General features: G+C 35.4%; 1 protein-coding gene across 2 annotated transcripts; it reads left to right on the top strand.

Moving 5' to 3' along the window:
* The first annotated feature begins 543 nt into the window (after positions 1-543).
* On the top strand, positions 544-18871 carry GCLM (glutamate-cysteine ligase modifier subunit). Of its 2 annotated transcripts, none has more exons than XM_079151573.1 (7): positions 544-1098; positions 5404-5469; positions 8838-8922; positions 11588-11629; positions 12660-12862; positions 14002-14116; positions 17650-18871. In XM_079151573.1, the coding sequence occupies exons 1-7, from the start codon at positions 973-975 to the stop codon at positions 17817-17819; spliced, it is 807 nt and encodes a 268-aa protein (XP_079007699.1). In that variant the 5' UTR covers positions 544-972; the 3' UTR covers positions 17820-18871. The 2 variants fall into 2 exon arrangements, with proteins under 2 accessions (XP_079007699.1, XP_079007698.1); XM_079151572.1 differs by having other exon boundaries at positions 546-1098; positions 11570-11629.
* The last annotated feature ends 658 nt before the right edge of the window (positions 18872-19529 follow it).

Below are 19529 nucleotides of genomic sequence, written 5' to 3'. Positions count from 1 at the left end.
TATCAATCACAACCACCTCTACCGGGGCGAATGTTCTCTCATCTCACCCATCTGCGTTTAAAGTGAACATATCTAGCAAGTAACTGTCTACGATAGTTTCAAAATATTACTTAATGTATCATATACTTAGGCCTCGTCTCTGCAACTCAGGCTTTGCAAGGGCAAAAATTAAGTCTTAGTTGTTGACTTCACACCATACCAGGATAAATTAGTAGACGTTTAATTAATAAAGAAAAACTGGCAGTTTTAGGGAAGGTTCTTGAGGATAACAAAGCAGCGAAAGGGCACTTGTGCATTAAAACCTGCCCGTGAGAACCAAACCCAGGTAGTATTTCAAAGCCTTGGCGGACCCTTTAGCTGTCCTTTTAAAGGGGCGTGTGAGGAAACCAGCAGCTACCGCGCCATTGGCGGAGGAGCGCGCCCGCGAGCGCCGGTACACCGCAGGGGGCGCGGGCTGCGTCGGGCGCGCAGTCCTCGGACCGCCAGGGGGAGCCCTGCCGCGCGCTGCGCCGCCAGCCGCTCTGCCCGCGCTCTCGGCCCGCGCGCCCGCCCGCCGCCACGCCCGCCGCAGGCCGGGGCCAGTCACCCGCGGGCCGGAGTCCCGCAGCCCGTTCGCGCCCCGCCCCTGCCCGCCGCGGGACGAGTAACGGTTACGAAGCACTTTTCTCTGCCGCGATTTCTGCTTAGTCATTGTCTTCCAGGAAACAGCTCCCTCAGTTTGGAGTCAACTCTCCTGCGGCCGCAGAAGCCAGAGAAGCAGCCAGAGCCCGAGCCGCAGCCTCAGCGCCCGCCTCCCGGGCCGCCGCTCCGCCGCCGCCGTCCGGCCTCCTCGGGCCGGAGCGCACTTCGGGCTACCGCCGCGCGGGGTCGGCAGCCTCGCGCTCGTCCCTGCGGCCTCGGGCACAGCGTCCTCCGAGGCAGCCACCTTCTCGCCTGCCCCGTCCCTTCCTGGCCCCTCGGGCGGCCGCTGCCATGGGCACCGACAGCCGCGCGGCCGGGGCGCTCTTGGCGCGGGCCAGCACCCTGCACCTGCAGACCGGGAACCTGCTGAACTGGGGCCGCCTGCGGAAGAAGTGCCCTTCCACGCACAGCGAGGAGGTGAGGGCCGGCCAGCAGCGTCCGCGGAGACCCAGGTTCCGGGGCAGGCCGCGGGCCAGGGCAGGTGCGGGGAGGGCGCACCTGGGCTCCAGCGGGAGGCTGCGGCCGGGTCGGCGAGACCTCGCCTCGGGACCTGCTTCCCCGGGGCCGAGCGTCCTAAAAACTTAGCAGGTGCAGCTGCACACCCAGTGCCCCCTCTGCTGCTGCTCGCGGCCGGTAGCAGAACACTTGAGACGCACTGGATCCCTCTCCCTGGCAGGGCAGTCACAGCGCCATAGGAGGCTCGGTCCCTCTCCCCATCTCTCGCTCCCTCCCCCACACTGTCCAGGTAAAGGAATATTCGAAAGATTAACCTTTGGTAAATGAAATAGTATTCACAATACGCTTAACTTTGAGAATGTCGACATTAGCTTATTGCTGTGAAGCAAATGATTAAACACTCAATTTAAGTTTGGGTGGAGGTACAGATTTTTTCTTACTGGAAGTTAATCTGCCGCATTTTATTTGCCCGAACACTGATCACTAGTTAGTTGGAGGTGGCAGATATGAATCAGGAAGTATGCACTAAGTTACACATTTGTTGCGGGCTGTTCCTGAGCCAGTGAGTAGTCATCCATTGATTGCACAGCTAATTGATGGTATGGAACAATTTTAGTACTTGAAAAAAATTCCCAGTGAATATGTACGATTACGATGTGTTGGTTAAATGTAAAAATAGTAAAACAAAAACTTTAGGAGCTGTGTGACTTTGGGAAAGTAGCTTTAAAGTTGGGTCTACCTTCCTCATCAAGTTGTTGTGGAAAGTAAGAGATTATATATGAAAATGTTTAACCTAGGTGCGTTTATCGCCATACAACCTGGTTCCATCAGAAAGATAAATCTTGATTAAAAGAATCAATTGCCTAAACTGTCACGTTATGACGTTATCAGCTGCCCCATGGCAGTTTTAACTGTTTTTATATAAGAGGTGTTGTCCACAGACCATACAGTAAGTAGCATCTGGGTATGTATGGGGAACCAGCACCCTTCAGGAGGTGAGAACTCTTGATTGTAACTTGAATAGGCACTAGAATCCCTACCTTATTCTGTGTTTGGGTTCCAGCTTTATTTAAACCACCCACTTTGACCATTTCTCTGAAAGATAAGTTATTTCTGTATTTGGTACATAGAGCCTTAATTTCTTTCAGCACTGATAGTGATGATCAATGTAGCTGGAAGTTTTGCATGTATTTTGATAATATTGAGTAAAATGTTCTCTCTTATCTCACTGTAACACATTCTAGAGTACTGGCTTTCAAAGTTTTTGACTCCAAGTGGTAAAAAAAATGTATTTTACCCATCCAGTTCATAATTTTATATTTATATATATCAATATATCTGAAACAGAGATCTCACAAAAAGATGTTAACCCTTGTATACTGAGTGATCTGATTTTTTTCTAACCTTTTTTAATTTTTATTTTTTTTATCATGATGCTGGGGATGGAACTCAGGGTCTCACACATGCTTTGTAAGGACTCTACCACTGAACTATACTATAGTGTGCACTGATGCACACAGTTTTTTGAAAAACAGAGGATTAATTCTGGTGTGTAGTATTTTGTTTAGGGTGCCTTGTCAGAGTAGGACAAAACTAAAGATACTAGAACATTTGAAGAAAACTTGAAGAAACAGCAGCATGTGTAGGGAAACTGTAACAGTTTAATTAGAATAGGATGGTCATGTTTTATTTCTGTGTAAAGAATTTTACCTAAAGAGCACCAAATCGGGATGTACCACTTGAAACAGCTCAACCTCATTGAAGAGATAAAAGGAAGTGGAAAAAAAAAAAAAAATCATTCGTTATTGATAAGCTCCAAATTGGGGTGTACCACTTGAAACAGCCTGGCCTCATTGAAGAGATTTTAAAAAGAAAAAATTCATTTCATTATTGAAATTTTACACATTTGGTAGAGTGCTCAATTCTTAAAGATCTTTTCTGATTCTAATGCTTTTTTGATCCTATGATCTTTTCCCATATTTTTATGTTTCACTATAGTTTTACAAAATCAGATATTTTACATATTATATTTATTTATTTAAGACTAAGGATCGAACCTAGGATCACATATTGTTTTCAAATGGGTCATTGTAAGACTGTTTTGCCCTTTTTTTGGTTGAGTATTTGATCAATTGAATTGTGGTATTTAAATTCTTAAGCAAATCCGGATCTAACATAGACGAAATTGTGGCGATATTTATCTTTAGTGATACTGTGTATGTGATGATGAAGAAAGCAGGAAACAAAAAGTTATAAGGTTAATATTCAGTCAATATAGATAACATGTAACTTACAAGATTAAAAATCAGTTTATGATACAATGAGTTTCTTATATAACTGGACTTTTCTATAATTTATCCTGAATTTTGCAGAAACCAAGAATAATAAAAGAGATGGTTTCAGAAAAGGAATGAATACTCTGAAAATATACTTATCTTTCTGAATTAAAGAATTCATCAGGAAAGCCTTATATGTAAATGAATCATCCTTCCAGAGAAAAATTTCTTAGAATTCTCCCACAATTTGAGCCAAAGCACTTCTGATAAAATTATTAACCTCAATCACTCCTGCTTCCTCAACTGTTACTGATTTATCTGGAAAGATTATCAACTAATTTTTATCTACTGACTTCAGTTTGATTAGCAATACATTTTACATAAAGATATAGACCTTGTAACTTAAATTCAAGTAAGTTATTATGGATAGCATCATAGCAAATTATTGTTGTGGATTATAAATCCTAACATAGTGACTGTGTGCTCTGAAATTGATAAATCAGTTTTCCCTTTGTGATTATTTATATTAAGAAGTGGTACACACTTGTAATCCCACCAACTCAGGAGACTGAGACAGGGGGATCACAAGTTCAAAGCCAGCCTCAGCAGATTAGGAAGGCACTTAGCAACACAGTGTGACCCTCTAAATAAAAGACTAAGGGTGTGGCTCAATGGTTAAACACTCCTGGGTTTAATTCCCAATATGGAAAAATAAAAGTGGTAAAGTGCTTGTGTCAGTTTTTATAAGCAATTATTGTTTAGAAGTTTAGTCTCTGTTGTCACTGTTCAGAAAGTGCTTTTTGTGGGGCTGGGGAGATAGCTCAGTTGGTAGAGTCCTTCCCTTGCAAGCACAAGGCCCTGGGTTCAATCCCCAGCACCGCACAAAAAAAAAAAGAAAGTGCTTTTGCAATTCAGGGGCTTGCTTTCATTACTTTTTTTTTTTAATTGATTGCCTAAAGAATGTAAAGTACTGTAACCTTGATTTATCTTTTAAGACAGTGATTTCAGATTGCTGGTGTTGGCCAATTAGTGGTCACAAATCAGTTTAGCGAGTCAATAGAACCGCTTATTTTTTTCTAATTAATAGAATAACAGCCACTAGGGTACTCACATGTAGTGACCATAAATACTGTTTTGTGAATTTTTTGTTCCTTCATATGTAGGTAGGTCTTCTTTCACACATTAAGTAAATATACATCTTACTTTGGACTGTCAAGTAAGTTTGAAATATTGACATAAGAGATATAAATAGAATAAACTCCTTAATGAATTTACAACATACTATTGTGGACAGCATTTTGGATAAACAAATATTGTTTATCCAAGAAAACATTGAAGACAAGTTAGAGGTATACTGAGGTGTTAGGAAATGACTCATTGCCTATCATTATGCATGATGACCTCTATAAGGTACATCTGTCCTGTGATTCTCAGACTTCAGAGTATATAGTAATTACTTGGGATACCTGTTAAAATGAAACTCCTGGCTGCTCTTCAGAGTGTTCATCAGGTCTAGGATTGAGCTCAAAAGTTTGAATCTTTAATAAACACCACAGGTGATTCTGATGTAGGAATTCTTCTGGCCATACTTACTCTGTTGCTTGTCTTCAAGGAATATAGTAGCATAATGATTAATAAGAGTTTTAGTATCTGTGGCTTAAATTCAATTTCCTTTGTTTTATAACCTTATTCTTGAAATCATTTTTTCTTTATGAATGCTTCTAAGTTTCAGAAGTTTACTTAAAGTTTCAATGGTATTAAAACAGTGTAAAAATAGACTATTGCTTTGGGTCAAGAATATTTGAGAATTAAGAGTAGAGGAGGTCTGAATTTATCTGTTGAAGGAAACAAAAACATTGTAGAATTGAACTTTAGGTTTGTGTGGTAAATCCTATTGATGTCTTTTTTTTCCTACTTAATTTACCAAACTCTGCATTCTAGGGAGTGAATAGAGTTTGATTAACAGTTTAAAAATGGATTCCTTTTGCAGCTTCGAGATTGTATCCAAAAGACCTTGAATGAATGGAGTTCCCAAATCAACCCAGATTTGGTCAGGGTAAGTGGAGATCCTGCAGGTCAAAAGGAAAGTGAAGTAAGCAGGAAGTTAACTTTCTAAGTTTGGGGAGGGAAGTCAAATAAGGCAAAGAGCCATTAAACCCCTTGTGGCTGAGCTGCAGAGATAGCAATCTGATCCTGTTAAATTAAGTATAAAGTAGAAAATCTGAACTCTGTAGGCAACTCTTCAACCTAGACAAGATGATGGGATTTCTCATGCTTAATTCCCACCAGTTTCCTCATCAGTAGTTTTATTCCTATTGATATTGATGATAGTAGAGGAATGATTATTAAGCAGCTTTGATTGGTAGATTACTTAGATAGAATATCCACCCCAATAATATAGTTCCTAGAAGTAATTTTTACAGTGAAACAATAAGGATCAATATTTCATTGAATGTCAGTATATGACTGTTATCATAAATGTTAATATAAAAGTACCTATCTATAACCACCCTGAAATCCAAACTACTTTAAAAGCCTGAAAGAGGACATGTGCTGGAAAAATTTGTTCCCTTGTGCATACTGCAGCTTAATAACTCTGTAGCTACTAGATTCGTGTCTTTGATTCATGTCTTTGATTTCTGCTTCTCTGAAATGACCATTTACTGTATGTGTGCATGACTTGTAACTGGACTCCTGGTATGTACTGGGTATTGTAATGTGCTCATGAATCATGGGAAAGGACTCACTCTTTGTTTTGTTAAATCTTGTTATATAAACTAATGTTTCTGACTAATATGTACTAACATTTTTATCATTATCCTTATAAATTATTCATTATAAGGCATTAGAATGGCCCTTGCTTTTTAAAAAAAATTGCACTCAGGGAAAAAAATTGTTAAAAAAATGTTTGTGATTACAAGACTCAGCATACTGTTGTCATGTGATAAAGCAATCTTGCTCTTTGGTGTCTGTCAATATGAGTTGAAAATTTTTGCCCTCAAAAATTTCTGCACAGACATATATGGCAACTTTATTCATAATTGCCAAATTTGTACACAACCAAAACATCCTTCAATAGATACATATAAAGTTTGGTGCATCCAGACAATAGAATATAGTTTCATTGCTAAAAGAAATGAGCTATCAATCTACAAAAAGACATGGAAGAATCTTGAATGCAGATTAACTAAATGAAAAAAGTCAGTGTGAAAAGGCCACATACTGTGTAATCTCACCTATGTTCTAGAAAAGCAAAACCATGGAGATAGTTTGAAGATCATTGGTTGCTGGACTTAGAGGAAAGAGAAGGATGAATAAGTGGAGCACAGAGGATTTTTTTTTAAGCACAGGATTTTTATGGCAGTAATCTCATAATGGTCCTTGTACATTGGCCCATTGATTTGTTAATGCAAGTTTATCAGGTGTAAATGTGCCATCTGAAGGGGATGTTGATAATGGGGGAGGCAATGCATGTATGGATGCAGGGGGTGAATGAGAAATCTGTGTCTTCTGCTCACTATTGCTGTTAATCTAAAACTACTCTTAAAATATACTTTCAAAAATCACCTGCATTCCCTCACAAGTTTAAGTTGAATGACATTAAAAATTTTTTTTAAGTTTTTTTTTAAGTTTGCAAAAGTTTTTAAAGTTTGTAGAAAGTTTTTAACATGTCATTATTCAGAATGGATAGTTTATTTCTTATTGGTTTCTTTTAAAGTAAAATTTATGTGCTATTTTCAGTGGTTGTAACTCTTCATGTACTCCTCCCCTGCTTGTTTGTTTTTTAAAAAGAAAGTTTTGGTCATGCATTTTTCTGAAATCTTAATGAAAATCAGATACTTTTCCCCAGAAAATGGACACACACAGCATTTCATCTTTATGTCAGAGCTTTACAACCTTTAAGAAGAAGCCCATGTAGACCTCAAGTAAACTCAAGTAAACAATCCTATTGTCTTAAGTCATTCTGAGGAAAAAAAAATGTTGGAGGTATCACAATACTTGACTTCAAATTATACTACAAAGTTATGGTAACAAAAACTGCATGGTACTGATACACAAACAGACATAAGCCAGTGGAAAGGAATAGAAGACACAGAGACAAACCCACACAGATTCAGTCATCTGATCCTTGAGAATGGCACTTAAAAACTTTAAAAATAGCCCTTTTAACAAATGGTGCTGGGAAAATGGTTATGCATATGTAAAAGAATGAAACTAGATCTCTCTCAACCTTACACAAAAGTAAGTTTAAAATGGGTCAAACACCTATGACTGGAAACTTTGCAACTGCTGTAAGAAAATGTAGGGTCAACATTGCAACATAAAGGTGTAGACAGTGATCTCATCAATAGGACTTTAAAGCTCAGGAATATCAAGAATTAATAAATGGATACATCAAATTAAAAAACGTGCACAGCAAAGAAAATGAGAATGAAGAGAAAATATGAGAAAATTTTTGCTAGCTACTATTCTGACAGAGGATTAATATCCAGAATATATAAAGAACTCAAAACACTTCACACACACACACACACACACACACACACACACGAACTCAATCAATAAATAGGCAAATGAAATAAACAGGCCTTTCTCAAAAGAAGAAATACAAATAGCCAACCAGTATATGAAAATGTTCAACATCTTTAGCAGTTAGGGAAATGCAGATCAAAGCTACACTAAGATTTTATCTTACTCCAGTTAGAATAGCAGACATTAAGAGTATCAATAATTGGCACCAAAACAGATACACAGACTGATGATACAAAATAGAAGACACAGAGACACACCCATATAAATACAGTTATCTCATACTAGACAAAGGTGCCAAAAACATACATTGGAGAAAAGATAGCCTCTTCAGTAAATGGTGCTGGGGAAACTGGAAATCCATACATAGTAAAATTAAATTAAACTACTATCTCTCACTCTGCACAAAATCAACTCAATCAGACTTAGGTGCTAAAACAGAGACCCTGTGCCTAATAGAAGAAAAAGTAGGTCTATAAAGAATGAAATTATGTCATTGACAGGAAAATGGGTGGAACTTGAGAGTACCATATTAATTGAAATAAACCAAATTCAGAAGGTCAAGGGTCATACATTTTCCCTCACATGTAACTCAAGAGAAAAAGGAGGGAAAAATTGGGGGGATGGGAATCTCATGAAAATAAAAAGGAAACCAGCAGAGTAGAGAAAGGAGACCAGGGAGAAGAAAGAGGGGAGAGAAATGGGAAGTTCTTATTATATTAGGTGCATATGTGAATATGTAACAATGAATTCCACTATTATGTAATTTAATGTACCAATAAAATCCTGTTTTCTTACAGGTTCTCTTCTAAAGGGTTTCATGAGCAATAGGAAATTTATAATTAATCAGAAATACTAATTCTATATTCATTATAAATATTGTGTTTATTTTAGGAATTTCCAGATGTCTTGGAGTGTACTGTTTCTCATGCAGTAGAAAAGATAAATCCTGATGAAAGAGAAGAAATGAAAGTTTCTGGTAAAGTTCAGTCTTTACAACTTTACAATTCAATTTGTTATGCAGTGGAAGGAATAGTGAAGTTTTGTTAGGCATGGGATTAAGCCTTTCCTTCCTGTGGGTCATGAGCAATTTCATCACTAAGTGTGGAAAATACAAAAATTCCTTTTTAAACATAATGTCAGGTTTTTTTTTTGGGGGGGGGGGGGTACCAGGGATTGTTTATCCACTGAGTCACATCTCCAGCCCTTTTTTACTCCCAAGCCACTGGAATTACACCCAGCTTTAATGTCAACTCTTTAACAAGGAGTTATAAGAAGTCAATGCTGGCTACTTCAGTGAAGTCAGAATATAACTTTGTAACTTGCTGTTCTTCATGATGTTCTTATGTTATATAACTTACTTGTGTTCAGAACAGTAGAAAAATTAGGGTAGAAGAAATGGAAAGGATAAAGGGAAGGCTTAAGAGCAGTGTCTACCCAAAGCATAAGCCCTCCCTTCCTGGGGGATGCTAGTAACTAATGACTGAGGTCACCTGGAAGTGTAGAAAGAAGTCTGGGCAACAGAAAAACACATATCCATTCAATATATATAGTAATAATATATTCCAGAATTTAAAATGAGAATTTATTCTGTTCTGTCCTCAGTTTATAGTCAGCAGAACATAGTAATGAAAAGCTTGAGCTAGCCTAGATTGAGATTCCTGGGTGTGTAGATTACTGGCCAATATAATTATGATCTAACAAAGTATTCAACTCTGAGCTTCAGTTTCCTCATCTATAAAACGATGATGCAGTTATTTCACAGGCTTCTTTATAAGTTGGATAAAATAACTAAAAGTACATAGCATAATGCTTGCTATAAAATGCATGGTAGGTATCTGTTTTTAATTACCATGTTATTGTGATCATTGCTAAATTGTATTATTATTCTTAAGATTCATTTGTACAATGAGAGCATTATCTTTTGATTCTAATAATACTGACTACTATTTATTGAGTCTTGCTTTATACCAGGCACTGTAGTTGTCACTTAAGTGCTGTATTTCTTCATGTAATTATCAAATCAAACCTACAAGTTAGAGCTGTTATTCCCATTGCACTAGTGACATTGAACAACTTGAAAGTTGTCATACAACTGGGTAGATAGAGGTTTGTGGCTGTAGTCCCAGCTACTTGGAAGGCTGAGACAGGAAGATCACTTGAAACCAGGAGTTTGAGATCAGCCTGGGCAACATATCAAGACCCTGTTTTTAAGAAAAAGAACATAAGGGAAAAAAAAGTTGTCATAGAGTAAATGCTTCAACCAGGAGTTCAATCAGGTATGCCCAACTCCAAAATCCATTTCTTTCTGTCAATTTCACATTGCTATTCGTGTAGGAATAGAAGTAAAAGCATTATACTTTGGGTGGTTAGTTGTAATTTATGCTGTAGATTCACTTTGGATCTTTTACAAGTTGTGTTCAATTTCTATAGGGCTTGAGATTTGATATAGATATCAAAATCCTCCCACATGAGGATCTTTCTTCTTTCTACCTATCTAAAAATGCCTCATCTTTCAGAAACAGAAGGTCATTTCATGGATCAAAGGAGAGTGGTAGGAAGGATTTTCATAGAGTGTAATTATGGGAGATAGTACATATTGAGTAGCCCTTGTCCAAAATGCTTGGGACAAGAAGTGTTTCAGATTTCAGTTTTTCAGATTTTGGAATATTTGCATAAACTTTGCTGGTTGAGCATCCTGTATTGTTAAGAGAGAACTCTTCACTGTTCGTGGTCTGGAAAACTGGTGCACATCTTTTCTAAAGTAGAGTAACTAAACTAGAATGAGACTCAACAAGAAACATTAGATGTTTTGACTGAATCACATTTCTGATAATTTGTCTTTGGAAAATGATTCAGCATAAAGTTGAACAGAGTTTGAAGATGGTGGTTTTAGTATTTCATGTGATAACAGAAAACCGAAACTACTGCAGGAACATTATTCACCTAAATGTTCAACAAACAGGAACTGATTTATAGAATAATGTTCATGTATAAAAATTGAGTATCTAAAATTATACATTAAATACAGAGTACACAAAAATCTAAATAGTAATTACTTTGGGTAATGAGATTCTTGGCTATTCTTTTTGGTCTTTGTACTTTTATAGATTTTCTTCAGTTCTAGAGTAAACACATTACTATTACAAATTTTTTTAAGATAACTAAATACTACATAGACTAGAAAAGATGTACCTTCATGTGACCAAAAACTGCAAGGTAATGTCTGAAAATGAAAATGATTCTATTGGAAAGGTAGGATTATGAATTTTTCCCTTCAGTTTTCTCATTGTAACACCTTTAATTTAGTCTTTTTATAGATTATAGTTTATTGGATATAATATGCTCTATTAATTTTTAATTCATAAAAATGTACATTTCAAGTAATTTAAGCTCCTTTATCTGACCTGCCTTCTAATATTTGTTTTTAATTTTAACAAGTTGTTGACAACTAACTATATAATTAAAAAGTTAGTGGAAATGAACTTTTATGTCTTAAAATTAAAACTATAAAATTATGTAACTAGGAAAGGAAAACTAATTAAGGATTATCTGTCATGTTATTACTATATAGTAAAATGTACATCTAAATATAGTAATCAGGTTTTTTTGTTGTTGTTACTCAGCAAAACTGTTCATTGTAGGATCGAATTCATCATCATCAACTAGGAATGCAGTTGACATGGGTAAGCAAAAATTTAACTTTATTAATAGTGGACTTTATTAGTTTTAATTTATGTTCAGATCTAGAGTGAAAAAAGAACATGAGCAGATTCTAATTTTGCCTTTTAAAGTGATAATTTCTTAAGGCCTCTGTAGAATAATATTGACTTATATATACTCATTTTCATGTAGAAGAAAACTAAAAGATATAACAAATTCTTACTTAATTAGCTAATTATTGACTTAATTATCAGATGTTGACTAATAAAGGTTGCTTAGGTATAGAAGTTCTTCTTAATCATATTATTAGCCCTTTTAGTACTGTAGATAAAATATGAAAGTCAAAGACAACAACTAAAAATAAGTATCTTACGTCTATTTTTGGCCCGTGGTTAAATTATTGTAGTATTACAGTGATTAAATAGTTTTAAAGCATTCTTTCAGCATTTATATATGTTGCAAACTTAAATAATTAGCCTTTTCATATAACTGTAGAGTGAATATAATTATTTAAAATAAGCTCTTTAAGTTCTTTTTATAGAAATTGAGAAATTATCTACCTCTGTAAATGTAGTCTTAGTTTTCAGAGTTTTAGGCTTATTCTTGCTACAACACTACCAAGCCACAGACTGTTGAGTTGTAATTCTTGTGATCATCCATATCAGATACTAGTTAGCAGGTAGAACTAGAGAAGAAAATTATATAAAGATAAGGAAGCTACCAAAATTATATAAAGATAAGGAAGCTACCCAAGATAAGGTCTTGGGGCCTAGAAAACAAAAAGGAAGCCTGTTCTCCAGAAGGAGGAACCTACTATAGTTGCGAGCTCCCTAGGAAGAAGGGGGGTCAGAGAAACCATTTGTATGCCAACACAGAGATGGTATACAGAAGATGGAAGTATTCTAAATGAAAAGTAAACTGTGAAATAATCTATTGTACGGAAAATTAGTGAATGACATGACAGAATTCAGTGGTATACTTTGAGCACATTAATAATACTTGTTTTTATTATGTAGCAGTCTGTGATCTTTTTTGTCTCTTTCTTCTCATCAGCCTGTTCAGTCCTTGGAGTTGCACAACTGGATTCTGTGATCATTGCTTCACCTCCTATTGAAGATGGAGTTAATCTTTCCTTGGAACATTTACAGCCTTATTGGGAGGAATTAGAAAACTTAGTTCAAAGCAAGAAGATTGTTGCTATAGGTACCTCTGATCTAGATAAAACACAGTTGGAGCAACTCTATCAGTGGGCACAGGTAAAGGATGGCCAGATCCTGTGCACTCTGGGGAGGAATCTATTTTTACCAGCCTTTGCTGCTTACTATTAAACATCATGTACATAGTGCACACTTACTGTGTGGTGCCCACTCCACAAATATGGGAGCTTTGAGGCAGACTTTATCTAAAGCATTGGAGGTTTGGAGTTTTTAGAATATATGTTAACTGAACTAAATATTCCATTTAAAATGAGTGACAAAAACACTAGAAAAGCTTTAATTGTGAGCAAATTACACTGTTTCTTTCAGTTTTACATATGTGGTGAAAAAATTACATTTTTCTTTAGATGTTATGAGAGACCATGGCTCTCATTTCCTGAATAAGGGAATATTATATGTAACAAATATTTTGCTGACTCTTACTTAAAAATGTATAAGTCTCCACTTATACAGCTTGATATGAAACAGGTATCATAAATTAATCATTCCTGCTCTTTCATCTAATTACCTTCAAAGTTATGAGGGAAGTTACTGATATTTTACCTTTGCTCTTAAAATTTTTCTGTATTCCTTTTATGTCATCTTCAGCCTTCTTTCAGAACTTTCAGTTTCTTATGGGCAGAAAGACCTTGGATAAAGTATTGCACCTTCTTTTGGTATAGTAGCTAGACATGGTCAAGAACCTGCTCGAGAGTCTTGGATGATCCAGAATATATATAGAAATTAACCAGGACAGCTATTGGAAGTTATCTGATTCCTCTCTTTCAAAATCTGTTGTCTGATTAATAGCCACATTTTATATTTTGACATTAAATGTACTTTCTTGTATTTGATCCTCTATCTTTAAGACATATTTCTTCTGTTGCTGAAACCATCACACTTAAAATCATGTTTGTCACCAGGGCAGATATATCACATTACTAAATAATTCTAGCAGGAGACTTTTTAATAGTATAGTCCTATTTTGGCTTTCTCCTCCTACAGCTATTTTTCCTTTCCCTGTTACCACTGACATGGTTTGGAATAGTGTGATTAATAAGAATATGCATGTAAAAGTATTTAATAAACTTACAAGCACTGTAAAATGTTATTTTCCATGTGTTCTATAATTAAACCCTTCTATTGCTTATTTCATTCCACTTTGCGTAAAGAGATCGTGATTTTATTTTCACTTCTAGGTAAAACCAAATAGCAACCAAGTTAATCTTGCTTCTTGCTGCGTGATGCCACCTGATTTGACTGCATTTGCTAAACAGTTTGACATACAGCTATTGACTCATAATGATCCAAAAGGTAAGACTGAGTACTTGCCTAGCATGTGTTAGACCCATTGGGTTAGTCCCTAGCATTGCTTAAAAAATAAAAAGGGCATTTGTTGAAATTTAACTTTGTGTGCCATGATAAATGTATGATATTATCTAGAACTATTCTTAATGGTTAGTTCAAAACATATGCTTTTATTTCTATTTTTATACCAATGGGGAAAAAAGTGAAGGGATTAATTCCTGAACAACTGATCTACTGAGGTTTATAAATATTAAACTACAAAGAAAAGACCTCTAAGACATCCTAAATAGTAATGTATATAATCTTGTCTAGTACAGCAAAGATTGGACCAGAGGGCCACTTAATTAGTATAATTATCTAGAAAAAGAGGCAGATACAACTTAATTTAAAATGTAACATCTTAAGATAGGTAATTGATCAGATATTTTATTAATCATCATGTCAAGACATAGGTTTGGTGTTAATCAGAAACATTGTTTAACATTATTTAATTCAAATGACTTGTCTACCTTCCAAAGAACTGTGTGCGTGTGTATGTATACAGTACTGAGGATTGAAGCCAGAGGGTCTTGCACATGCTAGGCAAGTGCTCCACCATTGACCTATATCCCCTGTAGAGTAATTTTCTATCAACATTTTGCAAGACAACTAGAAAGACTGAGAAGAGAATGTTCAATGTAACTTGCAAAGATAAATATCTCATAGAAGCTGTATATTTACTAAGTATTTTTGGTGTAGGTGAGAAATGTTTGGTTATAAACAAAAAATGATTTGTGAAAGTTATAAATCTCTGTGACATTTTTATAGGGCTTCTAGTTCAAAAATTATTGACTGAGGGACTGGGGGTATAGCAGTTGTCTAGTATGAATGAGTTCAGTCCTCAGTACCACAGAAAGATGTATTTATGTATTAGATGAAATTATATTTCACAGATGATCCCTCAAAAAAAATTCAGCTTTTACTTCCACGTCTAAAAAGATAATATTGTAGGTTAATTGTTCACTTTTAGAATGTTTATGGATAACCTATTAAGACACTCTGCCCCATTCTCATTTTTTCACTGTTCGATCAGAAGAGGAGGAAGAAGAGTTTTGATATTTTTCCTTGATTGCCAGGCATCATACTAATGCCTCAGAAAGACTATCTCTAATCTTCACAGTAACTAGAAGAAGACATTTTATTGATGAAGACATAGAGCTCAGAATTTTAAGAAAGTAGCCAAGGTCACCCACCTAGCATAGGGCAAAGTTTGAACCTGGACCTAGGTTCAAGATGCATTTGGAGACTTTCTCTGCATACTATATTCTCTTCCTGGTTTGAAATATTAATATTACAGTATTTCAGTGTGAAAACTTTACTTTGTTATCTGTTTTGTTTAAACATCATCAGAATAAGATACTGTAGTGACTTTGCCTCCCCACTCCAGTAAAACTTTGACAAACAAATAATAGATTGTTTTTAAAGTCACTTTGATGAAAGTAGCAAAGAATTGCTATGCTGATTTATTCTGAACTGTAAGCCATTTAAATTTTAACTTTCAATATATTGGTAGATACATATGTTTACTTTTAAGGGTCACTGATCATAGTTGTTGCCAACAGATGATGATTTAGCTTATACCCCCTTCATGTACTAAATATGTTGGCATTTAGATTATGTACTCATTTGTCATTGATATGGCAAAATACACTGTGAGATAGATTTAATTTAATCTTTTTTATGTTCTTGTATTACTGATAAAATTTGATACATGGTTGTCTATATTTTTGAATTCTAAATCTGGTTAGAATTTATAGGGTGTTCCTGCATATGCCATTAATGAATCTTTAGAATCGTTCATCTGTATTGAAGCAGTTCTTCATTTAATTTGTTGTGTTTACTAGTTGTAAAGAATTGATTTTAAAAGTATATAGTTCAGTTAATGAGTAGCATAGTTCTCTAATTTTGTGTCAGATTTTCTAAGTAACCAAACTGTAAAACACTGAACTCTGCCATCTGAAATACAATTTTTTTAAGTCCCCTGAAGTCTACCTGCATTCTAAAATGACCCTTATTCCTCAGGATGGGTTTATCTTTCATTACCCTGTGTTCTACAAGTTATAGTAATAGTTTAACCACAGTTACAGTAAAATTGTGAAGTTGGTGATACTGACTTTAGAACTTTCCCTTTTATTTGCTTTGCCCCTCCACCCACTGCCATTAAATCTAACCTGTGTTATGCCTCATTCTTTCAGGGACCTCCTCTTGTTAGACAATCTGATACATAATTCCATATTCATATTACTTTTCTCAGGAGACATTTGTATTTTATTAATGAAAACTATTTACTAACTGTGACCTTGGGCAAGTTACCTAACCTCTCACTGATTTTCCCCACAAAAGGGAAATAATAGTATCTAACACATAGAGTTATATGGATTAAATGAGTTCAAACATGGAAGATACTCAGAAGGGCCTGGCACATGAAAATAGCTAAGTTACTTGGAGTTTACTATTATGCTATTCAAGTGTCAGCAGCAGTTCATTTGGGTTAGATGGGTCTGATAGCACTCCCAAATCATCAAATGTAGATGGTCACTTGATCCTTATCTATATGGTTACTTCTGGCTCTTGTGGATCTTTCCATCTTTATCTATTTATTCAACAGACTTTTTACCACCTACTATGTACTCAGCACTGTTTTAGGTACTAGAGGTATGTAATACTAAGACAAATCCCAGTCTTCATGGAATTTTTATACTAATGGAGGGAGACAAGAAAATAAGTATTAAAAATGATTAGTAGAGGTATATGCTCTAAAGAAAAGTTGACTGAGGGAGAGAAAAGAGGGTCTAAGGTTGGGGGTGTTGTTTTACATGAGGCAGTCAGGGAAACCTCTACTAAGGTAAGAAGTGTTCTGGGAAGAGGAATAGCTGATCCAGAGACCCCAATTTGTGAATGTGCTTGAGGCTTTCAGGATACAGGAAATAAGTTAGTGTGACTAGAAGAGAGGTAGCAGAAGAGCGGGATCAGCTTTAGTGAAAGCTGAAGTGAAAATAACAAGTTCTTTAAGGAGATGCAAATTAAAAGATAACTATTGGCAAAGATTTTTTAGTGATTCTTTAATGATTTTTCCATTTACACTGTAAATCATTTTAAATTCTCCATACACATACGCACAGAAAAAGTTGAAAGGAAATTGAAGGTAATGGAAATGGCATTCATTTCCAACTAACAGGGTTATGAGTGACTTTTTTTTTCTTTTCACTTTTTTGTATGTTTCCTACCTGTATATTGCATTCCCTGGAAATATTAAAAAATAAATAAAAACATCCAGGCTTTACACATTGGAAATTATGATTCAGGGATGCATACTTTTAAAAGAACTGCCTGGCTATTTTTAATATTCTGGTTCAGATTCATAGCACACATGAAAGAATAAGCTAATTTTGTATTCAGTTTTGGGATGTTTCTTTTGTTGTGTTTAAATGCTTACCTACATAGTTAAGTGTTTTTTTATCTTCAAATTTAACACTTTGGGGTTTTGTTTGTTGTTTTAGAACTGCTTTCTGAAGCAAGTTTCCAAGAAGCTCTTCAGGAAAGCATCCCTGACATTCAAGCACATGAGTGGGTGCCACTGTGGCTGCTGCGATACTCTGTCATTGTGAAAAGTAGAGGAATTATTAAGTCCAAAGGCTACATTTTGCAAGCCAAAAGAAGGGGTTCTTAACTTCAACTTAGGGTCACCACTTACCTGTGTTTTCCTTGAATATAAGATAAAATTGAGATGTGTAAAAATCTATCTGTTGCCTATAAATAGTGTCATTGAGGCACATACACTTCAGTTGTATTTGACAGTATGTTGTCTGTCAAGTTTTGAATACTTCTCTTGCCTCCATGAGTCCACTCACATGAAACACTGTATTGTTTTCATTAAACTATTGTTGTCTAATTGAAATTGTCTAGAAAGAAAATACTTGCAATATATTTTTCCTTTATTTTTATGAGTAAGAGAAATCAAGAAAATTTGTTGTTAGATATATTTTGGCCTAGACATCAGGGTAATGTATATACATATTTTTATTTCCCCTCAAAATCATTAATTGCCTATTACTCTATAATATAAACTAAGCAGTTTACTTAAAATTGTTAAGATGGGAATACTGGAAGATTTTTTTTTCCTGTCATTGGTAAAATAATTATATCTCAGAATAATTGGAGTAGTTGGGATCTACCAGTAATGTAAATAAAATTCATTCTTCAGTATGTCAATGGAAACTTAAAAATTTTTTTATGTGTTCTTGCTTATAGTTTAGCTCTAAGATTTAACTGTGCATTTTTGTGCCATATTTTCTCTTCCTGTTATTTACAAAGGCAAACCAAAGTAAATCTGAAAAGGAGACTAGAAACTTTGAAAATACCATTTAGGAGCTTTGTAAAAGCATTTACTATCTCCGGATTCTTTGTAATTCTTAATCCATCCTTGGCATATTGCTCCTCATTCAAGAATATTAAGTATTAGCACATGCTGGGTCCTGTAGGCTCTGGAGAAAGGAGAGGTGCACAGAGCTAAGAATTAAGACTCAGTTGAGTAAAATATGTGATATGTATTCCCGGTAGTAATGGACTAGGAGGAACTAAAGCCAGAAAATATTTTTTAAGAATTCTTTAATTCAGGGCCAATATTTCTGTTTAGACAACTTGGTTTGAGATGTGGTCTTAACTATTTTATTTTATGATATTTTGGTGTTGAGAATTGAACCCAGGGCCTTGCACATGCTATAGCACATAACTTACCACTGAGCCATTCCCCCAGCCTAGTCTTAACTAATTTAAAGCAAAACAGTATAATCAAAACTCCAGAGTAATAAGAGACTATATGGTAATTTAGTGTAATTCCTCATGAGTTTAAGAATCAGAAAAAAAATTACAAATTAAATAAGCTATTACCTTTGATATACATATATGTTATGTGTGTATATATATCTATGTGTGTGTGTGTGTATCCTTAATTCTATAAATTTGTATCAGTAACCCAAGTAGTTTGAACAATTCTTTAAAAATCTCTGCATCTCAATATTTTAAAACTGTAGGCCTATATTTAACTAATTTTACTCAAATTTTCTGAATTTAGGGAAAAGCAGTATGCTTCCATGTTCAACAAAAATGCAGTAGACTCTTCCCAAGTTAAGTTTTGTGGTTTTCTGGTTAGAAAATTTAATCATTAGAATTATAATGTGAATTCAGCTATTTACCTGACTTTGAGCTTCTTAAAGACTTCTTTTACATTAATTGTATAATACTAATCAGTATTAGTTAACTTCTTAATTTGAAAATGTACATTTTTCTTATAGTATAAATCTTTAAATGGTCATTTTATTTTAAATTTGTGTAGTAAACTAGCTGAGGTATTTTAAAGGGGAACTTGAATATCACATTT

Source organism: Sciurus vulgaris, assembly GCF_902686455.1.
Source record: "Sciurus vulgaris genome assembly, chromosome: 1".
NCBI lineage: Eukaryota > Metazoa > Chordata > Mammalia > Rodentia > Sciuridae > Sciurus > Sciurus vulgaris.
Note: the sequence above shows the minus strand (reverse complement) of the source record. Positions and strands in the feature narration are given on the sequence as shown.

Coding starts and splice junctions, on each gene's coding strand:
- GCLM (XM_079151572.1), top strand. CDS start 973: ATGGGCACCGACAGCCGCGCGGCCGGGGCGCTCTTGGCGCGGGCCAGC. Junction 5,470..8,837: donor TCAACCCAGATTTGGTCAGG/GTAAGTGGAGAT, acceptor TGTTTATTTTAG/GAATTTCCAGATGTCTTGGA. Junction 14,117..17,649: donor GACTCATAATGATCCAAAAG/GTAAGACTGAGT, acceptor TTGTTGTTTTAG/AACTGCTTTCTGAAGCAAGT.